Source organism: Dasypus novemcinctus, chromosome 1 (genome assembly GCF_030445035.2).
Source record: "Dasypus novemcinctus isolate mDasNov1 chromosome 1, mDasNov1.1.hap2, whole genome shotgun sequence".
NCBI lineage: Eukaryota > Metazoa > Chordata > Mammalia > Cingulata > Dasypodidae > Dasypus > Dasypus novemcinctus.
The window spans coordinates 202,857,029-202,883,477 of record NC_080673.1 but is presented as its reverse complement, the minus strand read 5'-3'; the positions used below and the strand labels follow the sequence as shown (position 1 = coordinate 202,883,477).

Sequence of the window (26,449 nt, the reverse complement as noted above, 5' to 3'; positions counted from 1 at the left end):
CTTAGTGGCTGAGTCCTGCTTCCCATGGACGAGGTCCCGGGTTCGATCCCTGATACCTCCTAAAAACAAAACAAAACAATGAAAAAACCAGCTCTCATTGGAGAGCGGATGTAGCTCAGTGGCTGAGCGCCTGCTTCCAGTGGACGAGGTCCTGGGTTCACTCCCCGGTACCTCATGTTCCCAGTTACCTTGCTGCGATGTCAAAATTAAGATTTTAAGCGGGGGGATGAGAAAAACACAGGCTCTGGAGTTGGGGTCGGCTGGGTGGATGAGGGCACAGGCTCTGGGCCTTGCTTCTGTCATCTACTGCCTAGGGAACACGGTCTCCACCTGCCAGCGTGGGGGGAGAGCAGCGAGGTGCACTGTGCAGGGCAGGGGCGTGGTCTGTGGGGGCCGGCGTGGACAAAAGAGACAGATGGAACTGGGGCCTGAGAAGAGACGGCTGCGTCTCCACCACCAGCTTCTAATAACAGATGGACGTGGCCAAGTCTCTGGTTGAGGAATAGAAGTGAGGCGGCGAGAAACCGAATCAGCAGGGCCCTGGACTAAACAGTGGGGAGGGGAGACCGTCCTGAAAGGCCCTCCGACAACACCCAGCTCTACCCTGACGTCTTACAAAGGGGACACTGAGCGCTGAGCCCTAGGGGAGTGACCACGTGCCTAGAAGCCGAGTTGCGGGGGCCAGATTCAAGGCCAGGCTCTCCCACTGACCATGCGCTCTCGAGAGGCCCCCCATGTCTTTGGTCTCGGTTTCTGCATCTGCCAAACGAGCCCGAAGTCACGATGGCCCCTCGCCAGCCTGCTGTCAGCACAGGGAAAAGGTGTGACAACAGTGATGGTGGTGACGGTGGAGGGGGCGAGGATGGTGACAATGAGGACGGTGGAGGTGGCAATGGCGGCTAACGTTTTCTGAGCACTTGCCAGGGACCACACACTCCACGAAACGTTCTGTAGAAGAATTCACCCAATTTACTGCAGTGGACACGACCATCACATTCATTTCATCAAAGAGGAAACTGAGGCCCAGGCTGGTCACATTTCCTGCCCAGAGTCACGGGGTTGGGGACTGGCCGAGCCAGGGACAACCAGGTCATCTGGCTCTAGGACCCGCGCGCTTAACCCCGTAGTCCCCTGGCCCTGCCCTGGCCCAGATGGGACACTAGTGAGTCACTGTTTTCACTGGTCGAGGTCCCCACTGAGCGAGGCAGATGGAAACCAGAACCCGTGTCCAGACACCCAGGCCAAGCCCAGAAGGAGGCCCCGAGGGGCCACAGGTGGAGGGCGGGGTGGAGGGCAGGGGGCACACCTGTCAGCTGCAGGATCTGGTCGTCCAAGTGGGTCACAGCCTCGTCGTGCATGACCTGACCGCCGATGACGAACTCCAGGCGTCCCTCACCCACGAGCCGGCGGACCTGGGCACAGCGAGGAGAAAAGCCAGGTCACGGCCCCGGCGCGGGTGGGTCTGCGGGGGCACACGCCTATGGCACCTCACAGTGCCCCCCGCAAAGCCCCTCGTCCCAGCTCAGTCCCTGCCATTGAGTGTCCCTGAATTCTGCAAAAGCGGGACACTGTCCTGTGTCTCCCACCCAGGAGGACACGTGGCCCACGGCTGCTCTTCAGAAATGAATGAGTAAATAACTAAATAATACATGTGTCTACGTATGTGTGCCTGTAAATACTCAAAATGTTTACTTTTCTTTGGGAGGCACTGGGAACCGAATCCGGAAACTCCCATGTGGGAGGCAGGCACTCAACTGCTGGAGCCACATCTGCTCCCCTAAAATGGTTACTTTTGAAATAATTTCAAACGTATAGAAAAGTTGCAAGAACAGTACAAAGCTCCCATATATCTTGTACCCAGATTCATTAATGTTTTGTTCTCTTTGCCTTAACACTCCTTCTCTTAATATATATAACTGTTTTTCCATGAAAAAAATTATTTTTTTCTGTCACTTGAGTAATTTCACAATATTGTGCCCCTTGCGCCTACATACGTTAGTACTACCTAAAAATGAGGATATTTATAATCACAGTATAATGATCAAAATCAGGAAATTCACATTAATACAAGACTACTACCCAATCCACAGCCTTTATTCAGTTGCCCCACTCATATCCTTTTCCTGGCACGGGCTTCGATCTAGGCTCACATATGGCATTTAACTGTCCTTCTCTTTAGTTCTTTAGGCTCCTTCAACCCAGCTCTCCTCTTTCTTTCATGGCTTCGACAGGTTTGAAGATAGCAGGCCAGTTATTCTGTAGAACGTCCTGCACTTTGGGTTTGTCTCATGATTAGATGATAAATATCTTTTGGTATCAGCGAAGGAAGGAAGGATAAATTATGGCCAAAGCAATGGGCGTGCTGGACCACCGGGCGGTTGAGAGACCACTATTTCCTTGCTTTTGGAAGGTGCAATGTTTACATTTCATTTCCTCAACGAATATTGAATGGGCACCAACTGTGTCCCCTATTGAATGAGCCGGTCCAGGTACTGGGCATTCAGCAGGGATCAAAGCAGAGAAAATTCCCTGCCTTCCAGGAGCGGCCCCCTGGAGTTTCCTGCTCACCTCTCATCAGGACACACCGGCCCCTGGACACCCCTGCCAGACACACCTGCCTTGGAGTCCCACCTGCCGCTTATAAGCTATGTGACCACGGGCCAGTGGCCCGGCCTCAGTGCCCCCTGCACTGGGCTGCTGGGAGGATCCGACCAGGTGATGCGTCAAATGCACCCGCCCAGGCCTGACTGGTGGCCGGCACCCATCAAATGTTGGACTTCTCCCCATGTCAAGTCCTCTGCTCCACCGTCTTAGCTTTGCCGCCTTGAGCAGGTTGCTCGGCCTCTCTGAACCTTGAGTTGTCACTGATGCGGGACGAAAGGTGGGGGAGGAACTAAGCGCCCCTGAGCGTGCTTTCATTCTCAGCCTGACCTCTCTGGGAAGGGGGAGGGCACCCCATTTTGTAGATGTGGATCTTCAGCTCACAGAGGCCAGTTGCCACGGCAATCCCCCTGGGCGGTGGCAGAGCTGGGACCAGTCCTCTCCGCAGGGTCTGAAGCGAATCTGCTGCCCCCTTCAAAAACCAGGCTGCACCCCACCCCAGGGACGGCTGCCCCTCGTCGAAGGTCGCCAAGTCCTGTGCTAATGAGGGCTAATGAGGGAAAAGCGCTGGGGCTCAGGGACACTTGGGGTGCCATCTCAGGAGGCCCCCGGGAATGGAAGGCTGTGTTGCCAGAGCTGCCGTCATTTCCAAGAAAGAGCCAGAAAGCCGGGATTTAAAAAAAAACAAACCCCTCGTGCACGCAGCTGACCGCAGCCCCGTTGTTCCCGCCCCAGCCCTGGTGGCAGCCAGAGCTGCCGCTGTCGGTCCTGCCCGGTCCTCACCGGGACACACGGCCCCTCCTCCGTCTCCCCCACCCCCAGGCAAGGCCACCCCAGCGGGCCACCATGTCACCTGGCATTTCTGCTCGTCCGAGGCGACGCGCCCCCACCAGAGCCGGAAGAACTCCTGCTCGACGGCGATGAAGCGGCGCCGCGGCCCGCGGGCCAGCTCTTCCACCACGGAGCTGTAGACGTTGGCCGCGTACGCCCGCATGCTCTCCTGGGGACGGGGACACCGCACACCAGCCTCAGCGAGGGCTTCGGAGCACCCCGAGGGCCGGAGAGTAAAATCCAGGGGGCCTGCCTGGCCCAGGAGGCGGTTCCCACTTCCCGCACCCATGGACGAGCAAGGGCTGTGGACAGAGAGGCCGGCACGGCTCTCCCACCTGATGCCAACGCGCCCTACAGAGAAGAGAGGTGGAAACGGACAGGGGCGCACGACGCCAGCAGAGGGACGCAGCGGCCCAGCGCAGTCCAGGGACGGCTTCCAGAGGAGGTGACAACGGGGGATGGCACCATAAGGCCCGAGGGGTGAGCCGGGGGCATGGCCCAGCCGGGGATCCCAAACAGGCCTGCACTGGCCCAAACATGAAGCGGGAAATGGGAGGTGCGTGAGAGGCCCTGTGGGTCTTACTGCCCGCTTCCCCCACCGGACGGGAGTCCCAGGGCTGGAGCCACGGCTGCTTCTGAGCCACTGCTGCTGCTGTTCCAGACGTCCAGTGTCCCGCACACGGAGGGGGCCCGGAGATGCTCACTAGTGAATGGAAAGGGTCCTGGCAGCCAGCAGGCACGAGGGCTCTTCCAGAGCGACCCTGGGTAAGGCGCCGGCCCTTGCGGGCCTGAGCTTCCTCCTCTGTAAACTGGGGGAAAGGCTCACTTCCCAGCCCTTAAACTGTCTCTCTCCGTGGGGATCGCCACCCCCAAAGCCACCAAACGCACCCCAGGACCGGATTTCACACTCAGCATCCAATCCTCTTCCTGCCTCTCTCTCCCTTTTTTTTTTTTAAGATTTATTTTATTTATTTCTCTCCCCTTCCCCGCCGTTGTCTGCTCTGTGTCCATTCGCTGTGTGTGCTTCTGCGTCCACTTGCATTGTCAGGCAGCACTGGGAAACTGCGTCTCTTTTTGCTGCGTCATCTTGCTGCATCAGGTCTCCGTGTGTGTGGCGCACTCCTTGTGCGTGGGGAACTTCTATTCAGGGGCACCCGTGCATAGCACGGCACTCCTTGTGCGTGGCAGCACTGCACGTCGGCCAGCTCACCACACGGGTCAGGAGGCTCTGGGAATCAAACCCTGGACCCTCCATATGATGGATTGACGCTCTATCAGTTGAGCCACGTCTGCTTCCCTGCCTCTCTCTTTAAAATGCAGCTCAACTGACAGAGCATCCATCTACCATATGGAGGGTCCAGGGTTCAAACCCAGGGCCTCTTGGCCAGTGTAGTGAGCTGGCCCATGTGCAGTGCTGATGCGCATAAGGAGTGCCGTGTTACACAGGGGTGTCCCCTGCATAAGGGAGCCCCATGCACAAGGAGAGTGCCCTGCAAGGAGAGCCGCCCCATGTGAAAAAAGTGCAGCCTGCCCAGGAGCGGCCCTGCACACATGGAGAGCTGATGCAGCAAGATGACGCAACAATAAGAGACACAGTTTCCCAGTGCTGCTGACAAGAATACAAGCAGACACACAGAAGAACACACAGTGAATGGACACGGAGAGCAGACAACTGGGGGGGGGGGGGGAAGGGAGAGAAATAAATAAAAAATAAATCTTTAAAAAAATAAAAAATAAAATAAAATGCAGCTACTGGCTCACGAGGGTCCTCTGCGCAGTTGTTCCAGCCACAGTTTCCTTCCTCGTTCCAGAAGAGCTCGAGGAGGCCTGGGGTAAGAAAAGCCCCTTCCCTGCCCCAGAAGCCTAAGAGAATCAGGCTTTCCTCTCTTTTGCTTTTGCATCTTGTCGTTCAGCTGTTTGCCACATGCTCCTGGGACACCTGCTCTGTGTCAGGTGCAGTGAAAAAGACAGACGAAGGCAGTGCCCTGTGGAGCTTCAGTTCTAGTGGGGAAACCCTAGGAGGTAAAATCTACGCTTGGTACAAAGTGGGTGACAAGTGCTAAGGAGAAAAACATAGAGGAGGGAAGGAGATGGTTGCTGGGGAAGGCCTTGCCCAGACAGTGGCTTTTGGCCTCCAAAGGGAGGGCAGAGGCTCGCCAATGGCCAGGAGGAAAGCAGTTCGGCCGGGGGAACAGCCAGTGCAAAGGCTAGGCCACAGGAGGAACAGCAGGGAGGCCAGACTGGCAGGGTGGAGTGCAGCCAGGGGAGGAGCGAGGCAGGGGAAGGTGGCGGGGGGAGGGAATTCTGCTTCCTTCCTTCAGTTTCGGGGACTGCGTTGCTACAGGCCTCGGCTCACACCTCCGGGGGTTTACAGAGATGACGACGATGCAGGTTCCTCCTTCCCCCCATGCTGAAGGGGCAGAGGAGAGGTGGAGAACGCAGCCCGGGTGTGCTTTGCAGAACTTGGAGACCAGCTCCCGGCCACCCTGGGAACCCCTGCCGCGCCAGGTCAGACCAGGCCTAGGGGCCCCAGCAGCCCCCGGGTGCCGGGCCTGGAATCCCACCTCTCCTGCAGCCACCAGGCATCCCCAGGGTTTGCTGTTCTCACTTCGCAGATGGGGAAACTGAGGCTCGGGAAGCAACGCCCCCTGCCCAAGGTCGGAGCAGAAGCTGGAGGGGCACAGGTCCAACCTTGGGGAATGCTTGTGGAATGAACTTGCCTGGCCCACTTCCCGGGGTCCCCTGCAGCCCCGTGACCCCCAGTCCCACCCCTCCTGCCCAGGCTTTCCTGGGAAACAGATCACCCCTCTCCAACCCCACACTGGGGACCCCTACTCCTGGGTTTCCACTCCCCTCCCCAGTTGGGAACACAAGGACCCATCCAAAGTACCACCCCAAATAAGGGGAAACTGAGGCCCAGAAAGGGGGTGGACTTGCCCCGGGCCCCCCAGACCAGGACTGTGACAGCCGAGCACTCTAAGGCCAAGGCTCCCTCCGTCTGACCTCAGCTGCCGACAACTGTCCCTAGCACAGAGGGGGAAACTGAGGCTCAGGGACAGGAAGAGCCCAGTCCCAGGAGGACAAGCCACTCAACCGGTCCATGGGCAGAGCTTGAACCCAGGCCCACCTCCGCCGCCAGCCCCGGGAGGCGGGAGGGACGCAGAGCCCCCCACCGGGGACCCCGCTGGGCCGCCAGCGCAGAGGCCAGGGAGGGAAGCTTCGGGAAGGGGCGCGCGGCCACCCACCTGGACCGTGTAGACCCAGCCCACGTCCATGTGGCTGTGGGGCACCACGAAGGCCCGGATGGGGCCCGCGGGCCGAGCCCCCCGCGGCAGCAGCCACGCGAGCAGCGCGAGCAGCGGCAGCGGGCGCAGCGGCCCCATCCCCGCGGCGGCGAGGACGCGCTCCCGGCGGCTCCGCGGCGACGGGCGCGGGCGGACTTCCGGGTCCGAGGGGCGGGCCCAGAGGCCGCGGTGCCAGGGGGCGGTGCGGGACGCGCAGGGCTGCCGTCGCCAGTGCCGAGGCGGCGGCTGGTGGCCTTGCTCGTTGCCACTTTGCCCTCTGCCCTGTCCATCCTATATGCTGAATTAGAAAGGCCACCTCCTCCTGGAAGCCTGCCAGATCCCGCCTAAGCCAATGGCTGTGCCTCTCTCAGCCTTTTCCACTCCGCTTACCTACACATCGTTTCCTTTTCCGCAGCTCCTGGCCTCCAAAGCCGGCACTGACCGCTTAGCTCAGGAGCTCGGCCTCCAGGAGTATCCTCAGGTGTGCCCTGTCCCTCTGGTTGCTCCCCAACCCGGCTCCTCATGGGAGTTATCTCCTTTCTAGGGGGAAACCCGGCTTTGGGAGACAGTACTTGACTTGCCCGTGGTTTCACGGCTGGTGGAAGAGCCAAGACTGGAAATTCTAGAATTAGGTGGGGGTGGCAGGGTGGGAAGCTGGGGCAGTATGTCGCAGCTCCAGCTCCATTAAATGGGCCTGATAATAAGGAGCTGGGACTTAAGAGAGAAAATGCACTTTGATGCACTCCTGCTCACCCGTGGGGGGTGCGGTCTCGGGCGCAGCCTCTCAGGGCACGCGTTTGCCTGGAGCCCCCTCCATCTGGGGCTTGGGGTTCACTGCTGAGAGCCACTTGGCTGGGTCTCTGGCACTCTCCAGCAGCGCCCGAACCGTGGTTCTGGAGGGAAACTTGGACACACCCAGGAGGGAGAAGTCCAAGTGCCGGCGAGGTCCTGTGGCCGCAAACCAGGGGGCACGGAGGGGGACCGGCAAACCCCAGAGCTGGAGGGCCAGGAAGGACCCTCGCCTGCAAGTTTCAGAGGGAGCACTGCTCTGCCGACACGATGTCAGCTTCTGGCCTCCAAACCGCACGACACTTCTACTAAGCCACGGGATTAGTCAGGTAGGGAAGCAAAATGCGCAGGGTGATTTTATAAAATGGTCTCACGCGACTGTGGGGATGCCCAAGTCCAGATTCCGTAGAGCGGGCCACAAGTTGGGAACTCCAATGAAGGATTTTATTTTTTTTCCTACATGAAGGATTCTGATGAATTCCCTGGGAGAAGCGGCTGGCTGAAGCAGACGGAAGTTCTCTCATCTGACTGCTGAGATCATCGCTTCTCCTTTTACAGCCTTCAGTTGATTGGATGAGACATCGCTCATTGTTGAGGAAATCTCCTCAGTCGATTATAGATGTCATCTGTCATAGATGCAATCATCTGACTGATGATTTAAGTCCATGAAATGTCCCCACAGTAACAATCAGGCCAGGGCTTGACTGACCAAACAACTGGACACCGTCCACTGGCCCCCTTGACGCATGAACCTAACCACAGCAGCCAACCGGATAACCGTACGCATCACCTTAAACTGCACTTAATCTCTAAATAAAAAACAACAACAGATTTTTCACCTAACGATACTCAACTGTCCTGCCTACAACCAGAAATGCACTAAATCTCTTCAGAATGGGGTACAAGTCCTTGGGTAAAATGCACTCTTAAACTTGATAGCCTATTCCATACATACTACAACATGAAACTAACACAACTTAGTCATATGATAAAGGAATAAGGAAGAAAGCAAAGATATTCGTTTTATGTACGTACACAAACCTACTTAAAACAGGAAAACATAGTCATGACCTCATCTCTGCAACTGGTCGCATGGTTTGTGTTTATCACTACCATTTTCCACTACCCGCTCATGTTCCTGTTACCCTCAGCGAGCCCCTCAGCTGGCTGTGGTTCTTTGCCTGGTGGGTGATCCAAACCTTCATTCCTGAAGTTTCTGGGTCATTGTTAGTCCTGCTTGGATTGGGTTTTTGCAATTTTCCATTGACTTTAATCACAGGGTATGGCGGTACTAGGAGATGCCCTAGAGGATCTCCTGTATTCCAGGCAAACTCTTCTTTACCCCCATTATGTAGATACAGCCCTATTTCCTCTTGAGAGTTAGGATCAAACATCCCAGCCAGTACAGTAATTCCATTCTTCGTTGATTTAGAGGCACGAGGAGCCCCAAATGGCCAGGGGGCAGGTTTGACTTCCAGTTCAATGGAATTGTGTTTTCTGGTGGCAGCGTGCCTTCATTTGGAACTAAGGCCTATAGGCCAGCAGAGCTTAAGGTTGCAGGGACCGGAAGCAAAAGGTGGGTTACGAGGGGTGATAGTGAGTGGGGCCACTCCCATTTCCACCCCTTGATTCCCGGGCCTGAGAATCCTGGCTATGGAAGAAACAGCACCATAGAGTGGACGCTGATTTAGAGCTTACACAGCCTCCTGGAGAACACTGCCCCAGCCCTGCCAGGTATTGCCACCTAGTTGGTGCCATAAATGAGCATCCAAAATGCCAGTTCACTGTTCTATCAATCCAGCTGCTTCAAGGTGAGGAGAACCTGGTAAGACCAGTGAATGCCATGGGCCTGTGTCCATTTCCACACATTTGCTAGGAAATGGGTTCCTTGATCAGGAGCAATGCTGTGTGGAATGCTGTGGCAGTGAACAAGGCTTTCAGTAAGTCCATGGACGGTAGCTTTGCCAGAAGCATTGCACGCAGGGAAGACAAACCCATATCTGCAGTGTGTGTCGTTCCAATTAGAACAAAGCGCTGCCCCTTCCATGATGGAAGTGGTCCAATGTAATCAACCTGTCACCAGGGAGCAGCGACACCTAGAAATTTTACCAAGGTGGAAAGCCCCTGTATTTTGGTTGAATTTATCTCCCATCCTCTGATATGCAAATACCTTACCAATAAGTCTAGAGTAGTTGCTGCTTCTAGCTTGCTAGGTCCAATCAGCATGATATCATCAATATAATGGACCAGTGTGATGTCTTGTGGGAGGGAGAGATGATCAAGGTCCCTGTGGACAATATGATGACATCGAGTTAGAGAGTTGATATACCCCTGAGGCAGGACAGTGAAGGTGTAATGCTGGCCTTCCCAGTTGAAAGCAAACTGTTTCTGGTGGTCCTTACTAATGGCAATCGAGAAAAAAGCATTTGCCAGATCAGTAGCTGCAAACCAGGTACCAGGGGACATGTTGATTTGCTCAAGCACTGATACCACATCTGGGACAGCAGCTGCAATTGGAGTCACCCACCACCTGGTTAAGTTTACAACAGTCTACTTCATCCTCCAAGATCCATCTGTTTTCTGCACTGACCAAGTAGGAGAGTTGAATGGGGACGTGGGAATCACCACCCTGCATCCTTCACATCCTTGATGGTGGCAGCAATCTCTGCAGTCCCTCCAGGAATCCGGTATTGCTTTTGATTTGCTATTTTGCTAGGTAGGGGCAGGTCTAGTGGCTTCCACTTGGCCTTTCCTACCGTTATAGCCCTCACTCCACAGGTCAGGGATCCAATGTCGGGATTCTGCCAGTTCTGAGTATGTCTATTCCAATTATGCATTCTGCAACTGGGGAAATAACCACAGAATGGGCCAGGGGACCCACTGGACCCACTTTGAGATGGACCTGACCTAACTCCATCAATCACCTGATCTCCATTAGCCTGTACTCTGACCGGTGGACCACAGTGACGTTTTGGGTCTCCTGGAATTAATGTCACTTCTGAGCCAGTGTCTAACAATCCTGAAATGTCTGATCGTTTCCTTTTCCCTAATGCACAGTTACCCTGATAAAAGGCTCTAGGTCTCTTTGGGAAAGGCTGGGAGGAAGATTAACAGCATAAATTTTTGGCAGTGTAAGAGGGTCCTTCCCCATGGGGACCTGGCCATCCCCTCACTCAACAGGCTCTGGGTCTGCAAACTCTCCCAAGTCTGGGGATTGATTAAAGGGCCATAATGCTCTATTTTTGTAATTTAAATTAGACTTCTGTTCATGTGACCTAGAACCTTCTGCGTATACAGATCAAGTAGGAATTCAGTAGACTGCCCATCTACTTTACTTCTAGGTACCTCATGATCTATTAGCCAGCGCCGTAGGTCTACGCGACTCACTCTTGATTCTGCCGTCTGTTGTGGCAGCCGGGCCCACCTTGTCTTTGGCGATTAAGCGCTGCCGCTTCTGCTGGCCCGCACGCGGTCATCCCCGCGGTGCTTACGGGTCCCGGTTCAGGGGCACCGGTCCCCACAGTGATATCCAACCTACAGAGAAGAGCAACCGCAGAGCTCTTCAGGGAAGATGGAGTTAGTCTCACAAGTTTATTCCTCACAGTCCTGGTGAAAGATGTGTCCTCTGAACATTGTGGGGGTGGGTAAATGGGTCTTAGATGAAAAATCCACTCTGACTTTCCAAATTCTCTAGGCCTTTGGATCCTCTCATCTACACAACCAGGGCAATCCTGGCGTCTCTTCCTCAGGCCGTGTTGGCTATCGGCTGGTCTGTGTTCTCCAGCCACCCGGCCACCAAGCCGGCTAGTTAGGGAGTGGAAAGAGGAATCTGGGACCTGGCAGAAAACCATGGCTGTGAAACACCATGGAATCACCTGAAAATCCTCTGAGGGAAAGACCCCCCAGCCCCCAGAAGCTGCTGGAAGAACTCGGGAAAATCCTCCATTTAGAACGGAATTTCATCCAGGATCATGGACAAACCCTGGATATTCTCAAGTGGCCTTATCATTGGGCCCTCCCAGGAGATTGATGGGTGGGGTAACCAATCAAAACTGCAGGGAAACGGACTTTGGCCCAGTGGTTAGGGCGTCCGTCTACCATATGGGAGGTCCGCGGTTCAAACCCCGGGCCTCCTTGACCCGTGTGGAGCTGGCCATGTGCAGCGCTGATGTGCGCAAGGAGTGCCGTGCCACGCAGGGGTGTCCCCCGCGTGGGGGAGCCCCACGCGCAAGGAGTGCGCCCGTGAGGAGAGCCGCCCAGCGTGAAAAGAAAGAGCAGCCTGCCCAGGAATGGCGCCGCCCACACTTCCCGTGCCGCTGACGACAACAGAAGTGGACAAAGAAAAAAAAAACAAGACGCAGCAAACAGACACAGAGAACAGACAACCAGGGGAGGGGGGGAATTAAATAAATAAAAAATAAATCTTTAAAAAAAAAACAAAAAAAAACTGCAAACAGCTGGGACTCCTCCCCCCAACATTAACAAGGGGAGGGGTAATAAATGGTTTAAAAAGCAAGTGCAAAAGTTAAATTGACCCCCCCCCTTTATTTTTTAACCCCTTTTCCTCTCTCTGCTTGGACCAGCACTCAAGCATATCTGGGACCCATAATCCATTATTTTCTCTCATTTCTCTTCTCTCATTTTCTTAATAAACTACCAGGCTAACTAAACTGGCATGTTCTTAAATTCCTTTTTTTTTTTTCGTGACATAGCCAAGAACCTAGAGAAAATCTGGCAACAGACCATTAGAGTCCCTTCTAACCCCTCAAGCTACAACACGGAATCCACAGTCTCTGCCTAGTGGGCCCACCTCAATAAATTCAGCGTGACCCAGCTCTACATTCCTTCCACCATTATCCCACATCCTCACCCTCCATTCCCAGGCATCAGGCCCTGATTTCTGCCTGTATAAACTGGGAAACTCACGCGGGTGTTTTGGAGTATGGTGCACCTCCTTGTAGGCCACACGTTGGGGCCTGTTGGGGCTTCAGTCTAGTTATAGGTCTGGGAGTAAAGAGGGGTGGTGGTGGTGGTGGGGGTCACAAGAAGAATTAGAAGGGTCTTGCAAACCAGTTACCTCAGGGCGTTTCATTGCCTTTTCACCTGGTGAGCCAGGATTAATCTCGTCAGACAGGAGTGAGGGCTGTGTCCTCAGGGGAGCGGGTTACAGGTTAACAGCAGGTGTGATCTCTTCAGGTGGAGAGTGTGTGGCTGCCTCCTCAGGGCAGGCTGGGGTCAGGAAGGTGATTCCTCAGGGCAGACCATTGCAGGTTGATCTGGCAAAAACTCAGCAGAATCTAGAGCTTCGAAGTCCCCAGTGCCACCATTGTTACCCATATGTCCCCATTCCAGTTTCCAGGATGTAATTGAGAGTAAGAATTAACAAATGGTTGTGATTACTAAAACAGTACATGGTTACTTTCTTCTTACTTTTCCAATATATTATAGAATAGTCAAAAGTTAATACCTGAAATTAGTGAAACTCGCTAGACTGATCTTACCTTTGTTTATGGTCATTTCAAACTAGGCTAACCCTTGTGTATACTTGCTATTATTTTGTGTGTGTGTGTGTGTGTGTATTTATTATACTTGCTATCATAATGGTAACCACCCCACCCTCTCCTGTTTGAGTCCATAAAAACCCTAAATGCCTCAATCTCAGGGAGGCAGATTTTAGGCTGTTAGGCCTCTGACTAACTGTGTTTTGGCAATAAAACTCTTTCTCTCTTTGAAACCCTACTGTCTCTGGATTTGGTCATTGTAAAGCACATTGGGCAAGAACCTGCTTTTGCTTGGTATCAATTCCATTCTTGTCCAATCAATGCCCTCACTTTAACAGCAGACACCCTGCAAGGCTAGGAATTTAGTTTACATTGTAATTCAGCCACTTGCACAATGAGACTCTGGGTCTGGTTTTCAGAAATCTCACATCTGTAGCTACATGAAATAAGATTTTCTTTCAGGGCACACATAGGAATTTTCACATCCTTCATGTGGTGCTTGCAAATGTGAAACCATCAGCTCATTTCTTTTATAGCTATATCCAGCATATTTAGGATCAACCAGCCAAAATCATTCTAACTTTTAACTCCACAAAACTCTGTTAAGGTGTCAAAAATACTCTCACCCAGAGCATTTGAGTAGCCGTATCCAGTGGTGATATTTTGCATGTCTCCTTACCAACTCAGGCCAGGTACTATCAGCGACCATCTCGATGACTGGAAATAGTCGTTAGTGCCTTTGAATCCAATCAGATTAGAGAACCAGTTCCACAAATCCCAGAGCAAATACAGAAATCTCCTGGAGATTCTGTCTCTCAAGAACCACTCCTGGTATCAAGGGAAACAGAACAGAAGATATCTGTCAATGGTATGAGATTTTGTAAAAGTTGTGTCATGTGACTGTGGGGACGTACAAGTCCTAATTCAGTAGAGCAGGCTGCAAGCTGGGATCTGCAGTGAAGGATTTTTTTTTTTTAGGACATACCGGGGACTGAACCCAGGATCTTGTACATGGGAGGCAGGTACTCAACCACTGAATTTGTTTGTTTTGTTTTTAGGAGGTTCTGGGGATCAAATCCAGGACCTCGTACATGGGAGGCAGGCACTCAACCACTTGAGCTATGCCTGCTCCTGTCTGACGAAGGTTTTTTTTAAAAAAAAAATTTATTTATTTATTTATTTATTAATTTCATCCCCCCCCACCCCAGTTGTCTGTTCTCTGTGTCAATTTGCTGCATCTTGTTCTTTGTCCGCTTCTGTTGTTGTCAGCGGCATGGGAATCTGTGTCTCTTTTTTGTTGCCTCATCTTGTTTTGTCAGCTCTCTGTGCAGGCGGCTCCATTCTTGGGCAGGCTGCACTTTCTTTCGTGCTGGGTGGCTCTCTTTACGGGGCGCACTCCTTGCGTGTGGGGCTCCCCTATACGGGAACACCCCTGCGTGGCAGGGCACTCCTTGAGCGCATCAGCACTGTGCATGGGCCAGCTGCACACGCGTCAAGGAGGCCTGGGGTTTGAACCACAGACCTCCCATGTGGTGGACGGACGCCCTAACCCCTGGGCCAAGTCCCCCGCCCTGATGAAGGTTTTTGATAAATTCCTCAGGAGAAGCTGGCTGATTGAAATAGAGATGAGAATTGCCCCTTCCAACCGCTGAAATGATCACTTCTCCTGTACGGCCTTCACCTGATTGGATGGGACGTTTCTCCTTGCAGAAGGCAGTCTCCTTGGTTGACTGTAGATGTCACTGCTGTAGACGCAATTAACTCACTGATGACGAAAGTCCATGAAGTGTCCTCACAGTACAATCACACTAGTGCTTGCTTGACCAAACAACTGGGCACCATGACCTGGCCGGGTTGACACACAAGCCCCACCTCACAGCCACCCTGTTTGCGGTCATTTGTGACGACGGCCCTAGAATTGAAGACACTATGGGGAAGCGGATGTGGCTCAACTGATAGAGCATCCGCCTACAACATAGGAGGTCCAGGGTTCAAACCCAGGGCCTCCTGACCTGTGTGGTGAGCTGGCCCACGCGCAGTGCTGCCAGGCGCAAGGAGAGCCGTGCCACGCAGGGGAGTTCCCTGCATAGTGGAGCCCCATGTGCAAGGAGTGTGCCCCTCAAGGAGAGCTGCCTTGCGTGAAGGGCGTAGCCTACCCAAGAGTGGTGCCGCACACACGGAGAGCAGATGCAGCAAGATGATGCAAGAAAAAGCAACACAGATTCCCGTGCCGCTGACAAGAATACAAGTGGACACAGAAGAACACACAGTGAATGGACACAGAGAGCAGACAATGAGGGGGAGGAGGGGGAAGGGGGAGGGGAGAGAAATAAATAAAAAATAAAATCTTAAAAAAAAAAAAGACACTATGAAAGGCCAAGGAATCTACCGGGCACCTGTGCTCCACGCAGTCCAGTGGCCACGCATTTACCAAGCCCCTGCGCCTCCTGGAGGCTCAGGCATGGCGCTGTCCTCTGCAGGCAAGGCTGATGGGAGTAGAAGTGGCTCCCTGGGGCAGCGGGAATGATAGAGAAATCAGAGACTGGGCAGCTGCACGCAGCCCTTCCCAGCAAGGTCGGTGCAGGGATGGCCACGCGCGCCACGAGGCAGCCTGAGCCAGAGCTCGCCTCTCAGCGCCTCCTGGAGTAAGGCCGCCGACCACATTGGGTGAGTGCCCACCCTAAACCACCTGACCGCGTCGTTTTTGTTTTTTTTTTTAAGATTTTTAAAAAATTTATTTCCCTTCTTGGGCAGGCTGCACTTTTCTCACACTGGGCGGCTCTCCTTACGGGGCTCGCTCCTTGTGCGAGGGGCTCCCCTATGGGCAGGGCACTCCTTGTGCGCATCAGCACTGCGCGTGGGCCAGCTCATCACACGGGTCAGGAGGCCCTGGGTTTGAACCCTGGACCTTCCGTGTGGTAGGCAGATGCTCTTTCCTTAGAGCCATATCTGCTTCCCTCTGACCTTGTCTTAACTAGTCACATCTTCGAAGACCCTATTTCAAATAAGTTCTCAATCACGGGACTGGGGGTTGAGACTTGAACGTGTCTTCTAGGGGCTCCAGTTCAACCTAGGACACGTGGCAGCTCCACCCTCGCTCGTGCCCACGGCTCTGCCTCTTCTGAGCCCTTCTCCCTCCGCCTGCCACGTGGTTCAGGCGTGTCTCTTCTCTTAGTGTGTGCTGGTGCTGTCTCCACGCTTCCGGAGCCATCGGAAGCACGGGTTGGCACCGCATCCTTGCCCGGTGCCAGATCCTGCATGCCCGGGGGGCTCCCATTTCAACACACCGTTCCCGAGCCCACCTTTCTTTCCTGCCCACCTTGATCCCAGCCCTTGGGACCCAGGCCCCTGTGTGGTCTCCTGCCTCCTGCTGCTACCCGCTCCCGAGTCCTCAGCCCCTTCCGGCTCGAGTCCTCGCCTCGCTTGGCAGGTCCCACGTGTCCCCGGCTGGGGGATGCTGTGACTTCACCCTCCTGACTCACCTGGTGGCTGGGATGGGAAGAAGGGGAGGATGCTGAGGGCGGCCTGGACCTGGACGGCAGAGGCCTCGGCAGCATCTCCCTGGGGGGAGATGGGGCAGCCTTGATGGGAGGAGTTGGCCCCTTCTGCAGGTCCAGGGGGTGCAGGGAAACTGGGGCAGTGGACCCACATCCCATCCTGCTTTTCTCGGGGTCCCGTTCCTTCCCAAGCATGTTGGAGAAAGCAGCCTCCTCTGGACCTCTGCTCCCCTTGGAACGGCGTCCGGGGCTGGCGTGCAGGCTTTGCTGCCTTCCAGGAGACGAGTTTCTTTATGTATGTCGCCAATGAGATCCTCTGGCTCTCCCACGCGGCCTTTGCTGGGTGAGGATTCACCCTCTGCTTTCCCGAGTCTTTCTCCCAAGCAGTGAGAGCCCCCAGAAGAGCCAGCCCATTCCATTCCCACAGTCAGGTAGTTCTGCCTGCCCCCCAAACCCGGACTCGCTGCTTCTGCCCGCAGCACCCCCCGGCTCTCCCCGGCGAGCGTTTTGGCACTTCCACCCTGCGGGTGCTCTTTGGGCCCCAGCCCCCACCTGTGGTGGGGATCTTGCTGCCAGCGGGGTCGGCAGAAGAACCAGCCCCAGTCCACTCCGGGGTCTGCGCGCTCTCCCAGAGCACTCCTGGGGCCCACCAGCGTGGTCAGGTTCCTGGAAAGCAGACTGGGAGATGGACATTTGCAGGCAGGAGGCGGAGTGGGGAGCGCTCTGGGATGGTGCTGGGGAAGGACAGGGTTGGGGAGAAGCTGCAGGCTTATTCGGTCAGGACACAGGCCTTGGTGGCCCATGCCACAGGAAGCCCTGGAGCTCAGATGGGGCCTCCAGATGGCCCCACTGGAGGCAGGGGCCTGGCCTTTCCTCCCCTGCACAGAGCATCGCTGGATGTGAGCTGCCGCACGGAAACATGCTTTCCTACTTGGGCAGGACCTTGGCCAGGCAGCTCTGTGGCTGAGGGCGAGATTGCCAGCCACTGGTCCCCTCGTCCACTCCGTGCGGGAAAGGTGGTGTGTGGTCAACCAAAGGGGCGCTGATGTCAAATACCAGAAATCAGTTGGCTTTTATAAAGGGCATTTATTTGGGGTAGGAGCTCACAGATACCAGGCCATAAAGCATAAGTTACTTCCCTCATCAAAGTCTATTTCCACGTGTTGGAGCAAGATGGCTGCCGACGTCTGCCAGGGTTCAGGCTTCCTGGGTTCCTCTCTTCCCGGGTCTTGCTACTTTTTCCTCTGTGAGTTTACTTCCTGGGGCTCCAGCTCAAGACTCCAGTTTCAAACTCCAACATCAAAACTCCAACATTAAAAACCCTCCACTCTGTCTTCTGCCATGCCTTTTATCTTGTGAGTCTCCACCCACAAGGGGCAGGGACTCAACGCCCTACTGACGTGGCCCAATCAAAGCCCTAATCATAATTTATTCATGCCCAGGTACAGACCAGATTACGAACATAATCCAATATCTATTTATGGAATTCATAATTGTATCAAACTGCTACAGGTGGGATCTTGTGACTGGTGGCATTCCTGTGTGAATGTGGGGAAATTCCCCCCAAAAGGGGAGAGGCTTTTGTTATAAGAGCAAATAATAAATGTCCACTACAGCACTCAAATAGAAAACAAAAACAAACTCAAAAAGTCATGAATATTCTGGTGAGTTCTGGCAGGCTAAGGCCAGTCTCTGGGGCAACAGTGTGGGGTATTTCTTCTAGATAAAGTCATCCCAGGATCCCAGTGTTGCCTGCCTTATTATCTCAGGCAACAAAGAGAAAAATGTTTACGCACTTACTTTGTGCCAAACACTCTTCTATGGACTAAGGATCAGCAAAACTGAGGAAAATTGCTGCCTTCATGGAGCTTCAGTCTTGCCCATCAGGGAGACAGATATTAAACAAGATAAATAAGCAAAAAATATCACGTTGGGTAATGATAAGTGCTGAGAAAAAAAAAGATAGAACAGGAAAGAGGGAAGGGGAGGGGTACAGTTTTAAATAGAGAAAGCCTCACTGAGAAAGTGACACGAGCTGATGGAAGGGCAGAAGAGAGCAACGTGGGTATTTGGGAAAGAGCTTTCCAGGCAGCAGGAACAGGCATGTGCAAAGGCCCTGAGGCAGGGCTGGGCTGGGTCTGTTCAAGGACCACGGAGGAGGTCACTGTAGCTGGCAGAGCTAATCAGGGGAAGAACGGGAGGATGAGGCCAGAGAAGGCGGGGGCATGGGGCAGGCCAGGAGGGCCCTGCAGGACTTTGGCTCTTACCCTGAGTGAGGCGGGAGCTGCTGCAGGAGTCTGAGCAGAGGAAGGACATGCTCGGTTGTGTTTTAACAGAATGCCCCTGGCCGCTGTGCAGCTGTGTGAACAGACTCACCAGGGCCCGAGGTGGGAGCAGGGAGACCGGGAAGGCGGCTTTTGCCAAAACTCCAGGTGGGGGACGAGGCTGGTGTGGGCGGAGGTGGGAGCACAGCGATGGTGAAGAGCGGCCAGCCGTCAGGGTCTGCGGATGACGCCGTGGTGGGGGGGGGAGGGGAGGAGGGGCGTCGAGACCGAGGGCACGATCCATTTACCACGCGCTCGGTCCAGGGTCGCGTCAGGTGGGCGCTTCACCTGCCTCCGCCATCCTTGTTGGCTGGGATGAGAGCTCCCCCCGCCCCCAGCTGTTTGGAGCTGCGCCAGAGGAAGGGAAAAGCATACATTGTCTTTCTGGGGCATACATTGTCCATCTGGGGCTCCCCTGCTGAAAGAGGAGACCCGCCTTCTGTGGGCGGGATGGTGGACTGGGGGGGCGGGGGCTCCAGGGGCGGGGAGCCTGGGCAGTTCCTGTGCCCACCTGGGAGGTTTGGCTTCAATTCACGGAGGGAGTGGGGGACATTGCCCTGCAGGGACAGGCACAGCATGACTTTCTAGGCATGGGCTCTGCAAAGGCCTGTTTAGAGTTCGGGTTCTGTTACTCTGGTTACTAGTAACAAATTGTTAGAAGAGAAGCAGGAGCCAAATGAGTTTTCCGGTTTAGATGCCCCACAAATGCTCCACGTTTCAATCAAGGGAAAACGCAGGGTGCTGGCAGCTCCCACGAGCAACGTCACGTTGTTCCCTGTGGCAGACAAAGGTTCGTGACCGCTTTGTAGACCGGGCTGTCCCTGCACACGGAGAGAGCGCAGCATGGCCTCGGCCTGTCCCTCGCCCAGGCTGGGTCGGATCCTGCCCCAGCCCGACTTTCCCGGCGGGGGTTCGGAGGAGACAGCGTGTGCAAAGGCCCCACCTGCGCCACCTCCTATTGCACCTGGAACCGTTACTGCCAGTGTTCCCCGTCGCCCAGAGGAAGGGGTGGGGTCCGGGGGGCTTGCGCTCGCCTGGAGGAGTCAACCACCTCCTGAGCCCAAATCTTCCTGAGCTCCACTGTCGGCCTGCAGCCTGCATTTCAGACCCTGCGGGATCTGGTCCCAACGTGCCTCCCCCCCCACACCCTTTCCTTCTTCGGCTAGCAAGGGCAACCCCAGTGCCCCATCTCAAGACCCTGTCCTGGCTCCTGTGTCCTCTCCACCTAGAATGGGTGCATTTCCTCCTGCAGCCACTGCTGCATGGCCAGATTATGTCCACACCCAAGCTTGTTCCAACCCCAGGGCCTTTGCATGTGCTATTTCCTCTGCCTGGAAGGACCTTCTCCATTCTTTGCCTGGTGGATGGCCATTCCTCCTCCATGCCTTGTACTTTAGAGAGGATTGCCACGAACCTCCCACATTTATTGTGGCACATAATTCCATATTAGTTTGGGTTTGGTTAACACCATCTTATCTGCTAAACCATAAGCTCCACGAGGGTTTGTTTTGTTCACCACTGTGTATAGCACCTGGGACAAAGGAGGAGCTTTGCATTTTTGGTTGAAAGAGCAAATGAAAATAATTGTTAGGGGTCTGCCTGTCTCCCCTTTGATGTTCAGGAAATGGGGATGCACCCCCAATCCACCTCCTACCTGCTGCATGACCTTGAGGAGGTCAGGGAACCCCAGAGACGGGCCAACGCATCGTACAACTCCTGGCAAACTGACCTTGAGCCTCGGGCTTGACCTGTAAACTGGGGGTAGTGATGGCTGCCGTAGGGGTGCTGTGAAGTTTAGACGGGTTGGGGCACGTGCCTGCCCAAGACTGGGTGTTCTGCTAATAAAGAGCAGGTCCACCCCAGGGTCCTCTGTTCAGTAAACACCTGCTGTACACATGCAGGGGCCAGGTGTGGGTTTGTTGTGTCCCTTTAGGATGAGGCAGCTGGATTGGAGTTTATAAAGGGTATTTATTTGGGGGAGGAGCCTACAGATAGCAGGCCGTAAAGCATAAGTTACTTCCCTCGCCAAAGTCTATTTGGAGCAAGATGACTGCTGATGATTGCGAGGGCTCAGGCTTCCTGGGTTCCTACGTTCCTGGGGCTGACTTCTCTTTCCTCTGTGAGCTGAATTCCCAGAGCTCCAGCTTAAGGCTTCAGTATCAAACTTCAACATCAAAAACCCTCAACTCTGTCCTCTGCCATGCCTTTTATCTGTGAGTCCCCACCCACCAAGAGGTGGGGACTCAATGCCCTAATCCTAACTCAACCATCAGGTACAGATCAGATTACAGCATAATCTAATACTTCTTTTTTTTTTTTTTTTAAGATTTATTTTTATTTATTTAGTTCCCCTCCCCTCCCCCGTTGTCTGTTTTCTGTGTCTTTTTGCTGCGTCTTGTTTCTTTGTCCGCTTCTGTTGTCGTCAGCGGCACGGGAAGTGTGGGTGGCGCCATTCCTGGGCAGGCTGCTCCCTCCTTCGCGCTGGGCGGCTCTCCTTACGGGGCACACTCCTTGCGCGTGGGGCTCCCCTACGCGGGGGACACCCCTACGCGGGGGACACCCCTACGCGGGGGACACCCCTGCGTGGCAGGGCACTCCTTGCGTGCATCAGCACTGCGCCTGGGCCAGCTGCACACGGGTCAAGGAGGCCCGGGGCTTGAACCGCGGACCTCCCATGTGGTAGACGGACGCCCTAACCACTGGGCCAAGTCCGTTTCCCCTAATACTTCTTTTTGGAATTCATCTATTATATCAAACGGCTACACCGCCATCTTGCTTTCCACAGTTTCACGTTCTCATCAACGATGCACTGAGGTCCTGATTTCTCCACATCCTCTCTGACATTTGTCATTTCCGATTTTTGAATAATAGTCATCCTCATGGGTCTGCCCAGAGTTTTTTTTTTTTAAGATTTATTTTTAAAAATTTATTTCTCTCCCCTTCCCTGCCCCAGTCGTCAGCTCTCTGTGTCCATTTGCTGAGTGTTCTGTGTCCGCTTGCATTCTTGTCAGTGGCACTAGGAATCTGTGTCTCCTTTTGTTGCGTCCTCTTGCTTTGTCAGCTCTCTGCATGTGCAGTGCCATTCCTGGGCAGGCTGCACTTTTTTTCACGCTGGGTGGCTCTCCTTATGGGGTGCACTCCTTGCGTGTGGGGCTCCCCTTCACCAGGGAACACCCCTGCGTGGCACAGCACTCCCTGCGCATATGAGCACTGCGCATGGGCCAGCTCACCACACGGGTCAGATGGCCCTGGGTTTGAACCCTGGACCTCCTATGTGATCAGTGGACGCTCTATCTGTTGAGCCACATCTGCTTCCCTGCCCAGAGTTTTCATGTCAGTGTTGCATGGCTGCAATGAAGAGAATGTAAAATGACCGTTTCTGGTCTCTCAGATAGAGCAGTCACTGACCTGAGCCCTGGAGGCCGTGCTGGGGGTGTGTTTCCCCCACCCCGGGCTCTCCTGCCCTCGTCTGTGCTGGAAGGCTGGCCCCTGCCCCTGTGCCACCTCGTCCCTGGTGGGTCAGCTTCGGGTGGGCTTTGCTGACAGGAGGCATTGCCCAGAGCTGGGACGGCAGGAGGAGAGAGGTGGGCTGCTGCCTTCCAACTCCCCCTCCTTGGGCAGTCGCTGCTGCTTCCTGGTCACAGCCCAGCTCAGAGGAAGCCCTGGACGCCGCTGTCCTGCCCGTGGGCGGCGCGTCTGGGTGTCCGCTTTGCTTGGAGGGAGAAACGGCCTGAGGTCCAGCTCTACACGAACTCGTGGGCGGCTCGGCCGGGCAGGGACTTGGAAGGAACGGGGCTGGAAGCGGATGTCCAGGTGGGTTGGGAAGACGTGGGTGGGGGGACCTCTCAGGCTGACCAGGTGGCCAGGAGGTTCCAGCGCGTGACCTCCAGGAGGGCTCTTCAGTGGCGCAAGACCAAAACAACGATGCCACCCTAGGACGCTCAAGGGGTCCCGTGGGCCGCTGGGAGCTCCTGCCTGGGGGGCGTGGAGGGCCGTGGTGAGTGGGCGGCGCTGCCTCGGGCCTGGGGGCAGCTTCCGGAGGAGAGCAGACCGTCGCCGGCCCCGGGAGGAGGGGGCAGCAGGGCTCCGTGCCGGCCTCGCCGAGGTGCTTGGCTTGCCTGGGCACTGGCGGGGCGCCTGGGCGGCTGGGGAGGGGTGATGGGAGGAAACCGGAAGGTGAGGCTGCAGAGGGCTGGGAGGGGCCCACGTGCCAGGGAAGCCGGCTAGTTAGATAGGGAATTAATAGACGGATCCGGAACCTGGCAGAGGCCACATGGACATCAGTAACCCCGAGATGGCTGCTGGGGGACCCCCACCCCCGGGACTCTGCTACCCAGAACTAAGACTCCTTCCTGGGAACAAGAAAAAGCCCCGGATGTTCTCTAGGGACTTTATCGTTGGGTCCTTGCTAAGGAATTGATGGGTGGGGTGACCAATCAAAACAGCAAACTGCTGAAACCCCCTCCCCTGCCACTAGCAAAGGGGCGGAATAATTGGCAATTTTAAAGAAAACCACAAGACTTGAGTGCTCTCTGCCTTACTCTTTTGCCTGCGGACCTGTCCTGCCCTCTGTGTGCTGCTGTCACCACTTTTCCTCTGCCACGTGGCCACGCAAGTAACCCTGGGGCTTAAAATCTATAACGGGGAATTGTAGCCTGTAAATCAGCCCTCTTCATCCGCTTTCACCCCCTTCCTCTCTACCTGGGGCCCCTGCTCTGTTATTTTCTCCCATTTCTCTTCCCTCCCTGCCTGAATAAATTCCTGGCCTCACTCACCCCGCGTGCTCTTGAAATTCATTTCTGCAGCACAGCCGAGAACCTAGACAGAACCCGGAACACCAGCACGGGGGGCTCAGACCGGGTGACGGGCCAGGCTTCTGGGGCGCCTGTGCTTGGGGACGAGCTTGCTGGCCGTGGGGAAGGAAGCTTGGAGGTGGCAGAGGGGGTGCCAGCCTCACCGACCAGCTGCACACTGTGCGGCCCAGAGAGGCTGATGACGAGCCCGAGACCACCCAGGCGGGGAGTGTGGAGGCGCTACCGGCGCCCAGGCCCGTGGGACCAGCTGCCGCCGCGGCCCTTCTGGTGGCCCCCGGCCCCCCCACGCTGTGACCTCAGCGGCACCTCGTGTTGCAGTAACAAGTTAAAAATAAAGCCCTTCCGGTGCCTGTCCTTTATTGGCAAGGGGCGAGGGCTGGTTTTGTCACTTTTTAAAAATACTTCTCTGTGCACGTCCCTAAGCCGCTTCTCCCCAAATATTAATGATCTCCCCACACCTGGAGCCCCGTGCACGGGACACACACGTTGCAACAGCTGTCCCTAGGGGCTGGCGAGGGCCGCCGCTCATCAAGCACCTACCCTGCAGGCCCGTGCTCCAGATCTTGTGGTATGTTTGCAATAACCAGGGCCGGCGTGGCGCGTCTCATGTCGCCGCGTGTCACAGGCGAGGACGGAGGCTCTGGGAGAAGCGCTGGTGGACTGGTTTCTGTGGCTGCGGTACCAGATCCCCCAGACTGGGTGGAGCAACACAGAAGAAGTTTTTCCTCTTACTGATCTGGAGGCCGGAAGCGCGACATCCGTTTCCCCGGCGCGGAAGTGGAGGTGGCCGGGTGCCTCTGCCGGCCGGCGGCGCTCTGACACTCCTTGGCTCATGGCCGCGTCACACCTGCCTCTGTCTCGGTGGTCACACTGTCCCCTCCTTCCCATGGCCAGGGCAAGGCCCCCTCCACTCCCTCCTAGGAAGGAAATGCGCCGGCGCTGGGCGCAGCCGGGGACCTCAGGACGGTAGCTCAGGGTGGCCTCCCCACCGCTAGGTGCCTGGTCTGCACTGCAGGTCCCCCCCCCAAGGTGACACGGCTTTTGGGGGCTGCTCTTCAGCTGACCGCAGGCCACTCGCTCGGCACCACGCGGCCAGCGAGCCGCAGAGCCGGCTTCTGGACTCGTGGCCTTCCGGCTGCAGATGCGGGGTTGTCCGGCAGGAGCGGGAGGGAGGCAGGCGTTCTTCATTTTACAGATGAAGAAATGGAGCTGAGATGGCACGGTGGGTGGGGCAGGGTGGGGCCTGGCACCCTGCCTGTTGGGGGGTGACCGCTCCCACTGGAGATGATGCTACCCCCAGGGCATTTTCACGGCACTAGCCACGGCCAAGTTTTGTTCTACACACGCACGTGTGCTAACTCGTGTTCATCCTCCCCAGGCTCCTAGGAGGCAGCTGCCACGACTGCCTGTAGTCTACAAACAAGGAAAATGAGCACAGGGAGGTTTGGCATTTTGCCTGAGGTCACACAGCTGTGAGGAGCAGAGCTGTGCTGCAAACCTGTGTCCAGAGTCTTTACCCTTGACCATCCTGGTGCTCCCCGAGCTGTGCCCTGGCTGGCACTCACGTATTCACACTGCTAATGGGAGCGTGGGAAGGGGGCCTTTGGTACTCAGTGCCATGGGCAGAGTTCAGCGAGGACCTGTGTTTATTGTTCCTTCGTTCCTCCCTCCCTCCCTTCCAACTCCGACTCTGTCCCTGGCGCTGTTCTAAGCCCTGGGGAGGTAGCAGTGAGCAAGACAGAGAAGGCTTCTGCTCTCAAAGAGCTTAACCTGCCCAAGGGAGCGTTAAGCACGTAGGCCAGCGATGGTTTCCGATGGTGACAAAAGTGACAAAGAGTCGAAATCAAGGAATGGGATCCAGGGACGGGCAGAAGCACCTCCAGATGGAGGATGGTCAGGAAGCCTTCTTGGAGGAGGAGGCCTGTAACTGAGACCTGAGTAATGAAAAAGAGCCTGGGGAGTGAGTCCCAGAGCCACTCGGGCACAGCAGGCCCCAGTCTGGGGAGTGAAATCAGCCTGGCATGTTCTAGAACAGTGTGGCCAGGGCGGAGAGCAAGGGGAGGGGGCTGGAGAGGGGGCGGAGAGGGGACCCGACTTCCGTTTCAGCCACATCACGGCCTGCTCCTTGGAGAATGGCCTTTGGGGCCTTGAAGTGGGAACGAGAGTGCTTTGGAGGCCGCTGCAGAAGAGGGGCGAGTGAGGACGGTGCTTGCGCCAGTGAGGAGCTCATTCATTCACGGGACACTTTCTGGGCCTCTGCCACGAGGCAAGGCACATAAAAGCTGCTGTGCTCCGGCCCTCACGGCCACAGTCTTGGTTTCCCTGGGCTGCTGTCCCCCTAGCTGGGGGCTCAGCACGGCAGGAATTGACTCAGAAGCCCAAATCCAAGGTGTGGGCTGGGCTGTGCCCCCCTGAGGTCTCCAGGGGAGGGCCCTGCTCATCTCTTCTGGCCCTTGGTGTCCTCGGTCGTGGCCGCATCCCTCCCAGCGCTGCCTCCTCCGTCCCCTGGCTGCCTCCTCTGGGTGCCTTTGCATCTGGGTCCCGATCTCCCCTTCTTATAAGGGCACCAGTCACAGTGCATTTAGGGCCCACCCTTGTCCAGTGTGCCCCCCCGCCCCGGTTGTCTGTTTTCTGTGTCTATTTGTTGCCTCTTCTTTGTCTGCTTCTGTTGTTGTCAGCAGCACGGGAATCTGTTTTCCTTTTTTTTGTTGTTGCGTCAGCTTTCCATGTGTGCGGCACCATTCCTGGGCAGGCTGCACTTTCTTTCGCTCTGGGAGGCTCTCCTTACGGGGTGCACTCCTTGTGCGT

At 55.6% G+C, this 26,449-nt stretch overlaps 1 protein-coding gene across 1 annotated transcript in view; it reads right to left on the bottom strand.

Annotated features, from left to right (window-relative positions):
• The window catches only part of MAN2B2 (mannosidase alpha class 2B member 2), a 37,263-nt gene extending 30,270 nt beyond the window's left edge, over positions 1-6,993 (bottom strand). The window contains exons 1-3 of the mRNA XM_058301235.1: positions 6,678-6,993; positions 3,455-3,601; positions 1,307-1,412 (exon numbers count right to left, since the gene is read on the bottom strand). Of these exons, the coding sequence (XP_058157218.1) occupies positions 1,307-1,412; positions 3,455-3,601; positions 6,678-6,815 (391 nt within the window). The 5' untranslated portion in view covers positions 6,816-6,993. The remainder of the gene's footprint in view (positions 1-1,306; positions 1,413-3,454; positions 3,602-6,677) is intronic.
• Between the last annotated feature and the right edge of the window lie 19,456 nt (positions 6,994-26,449).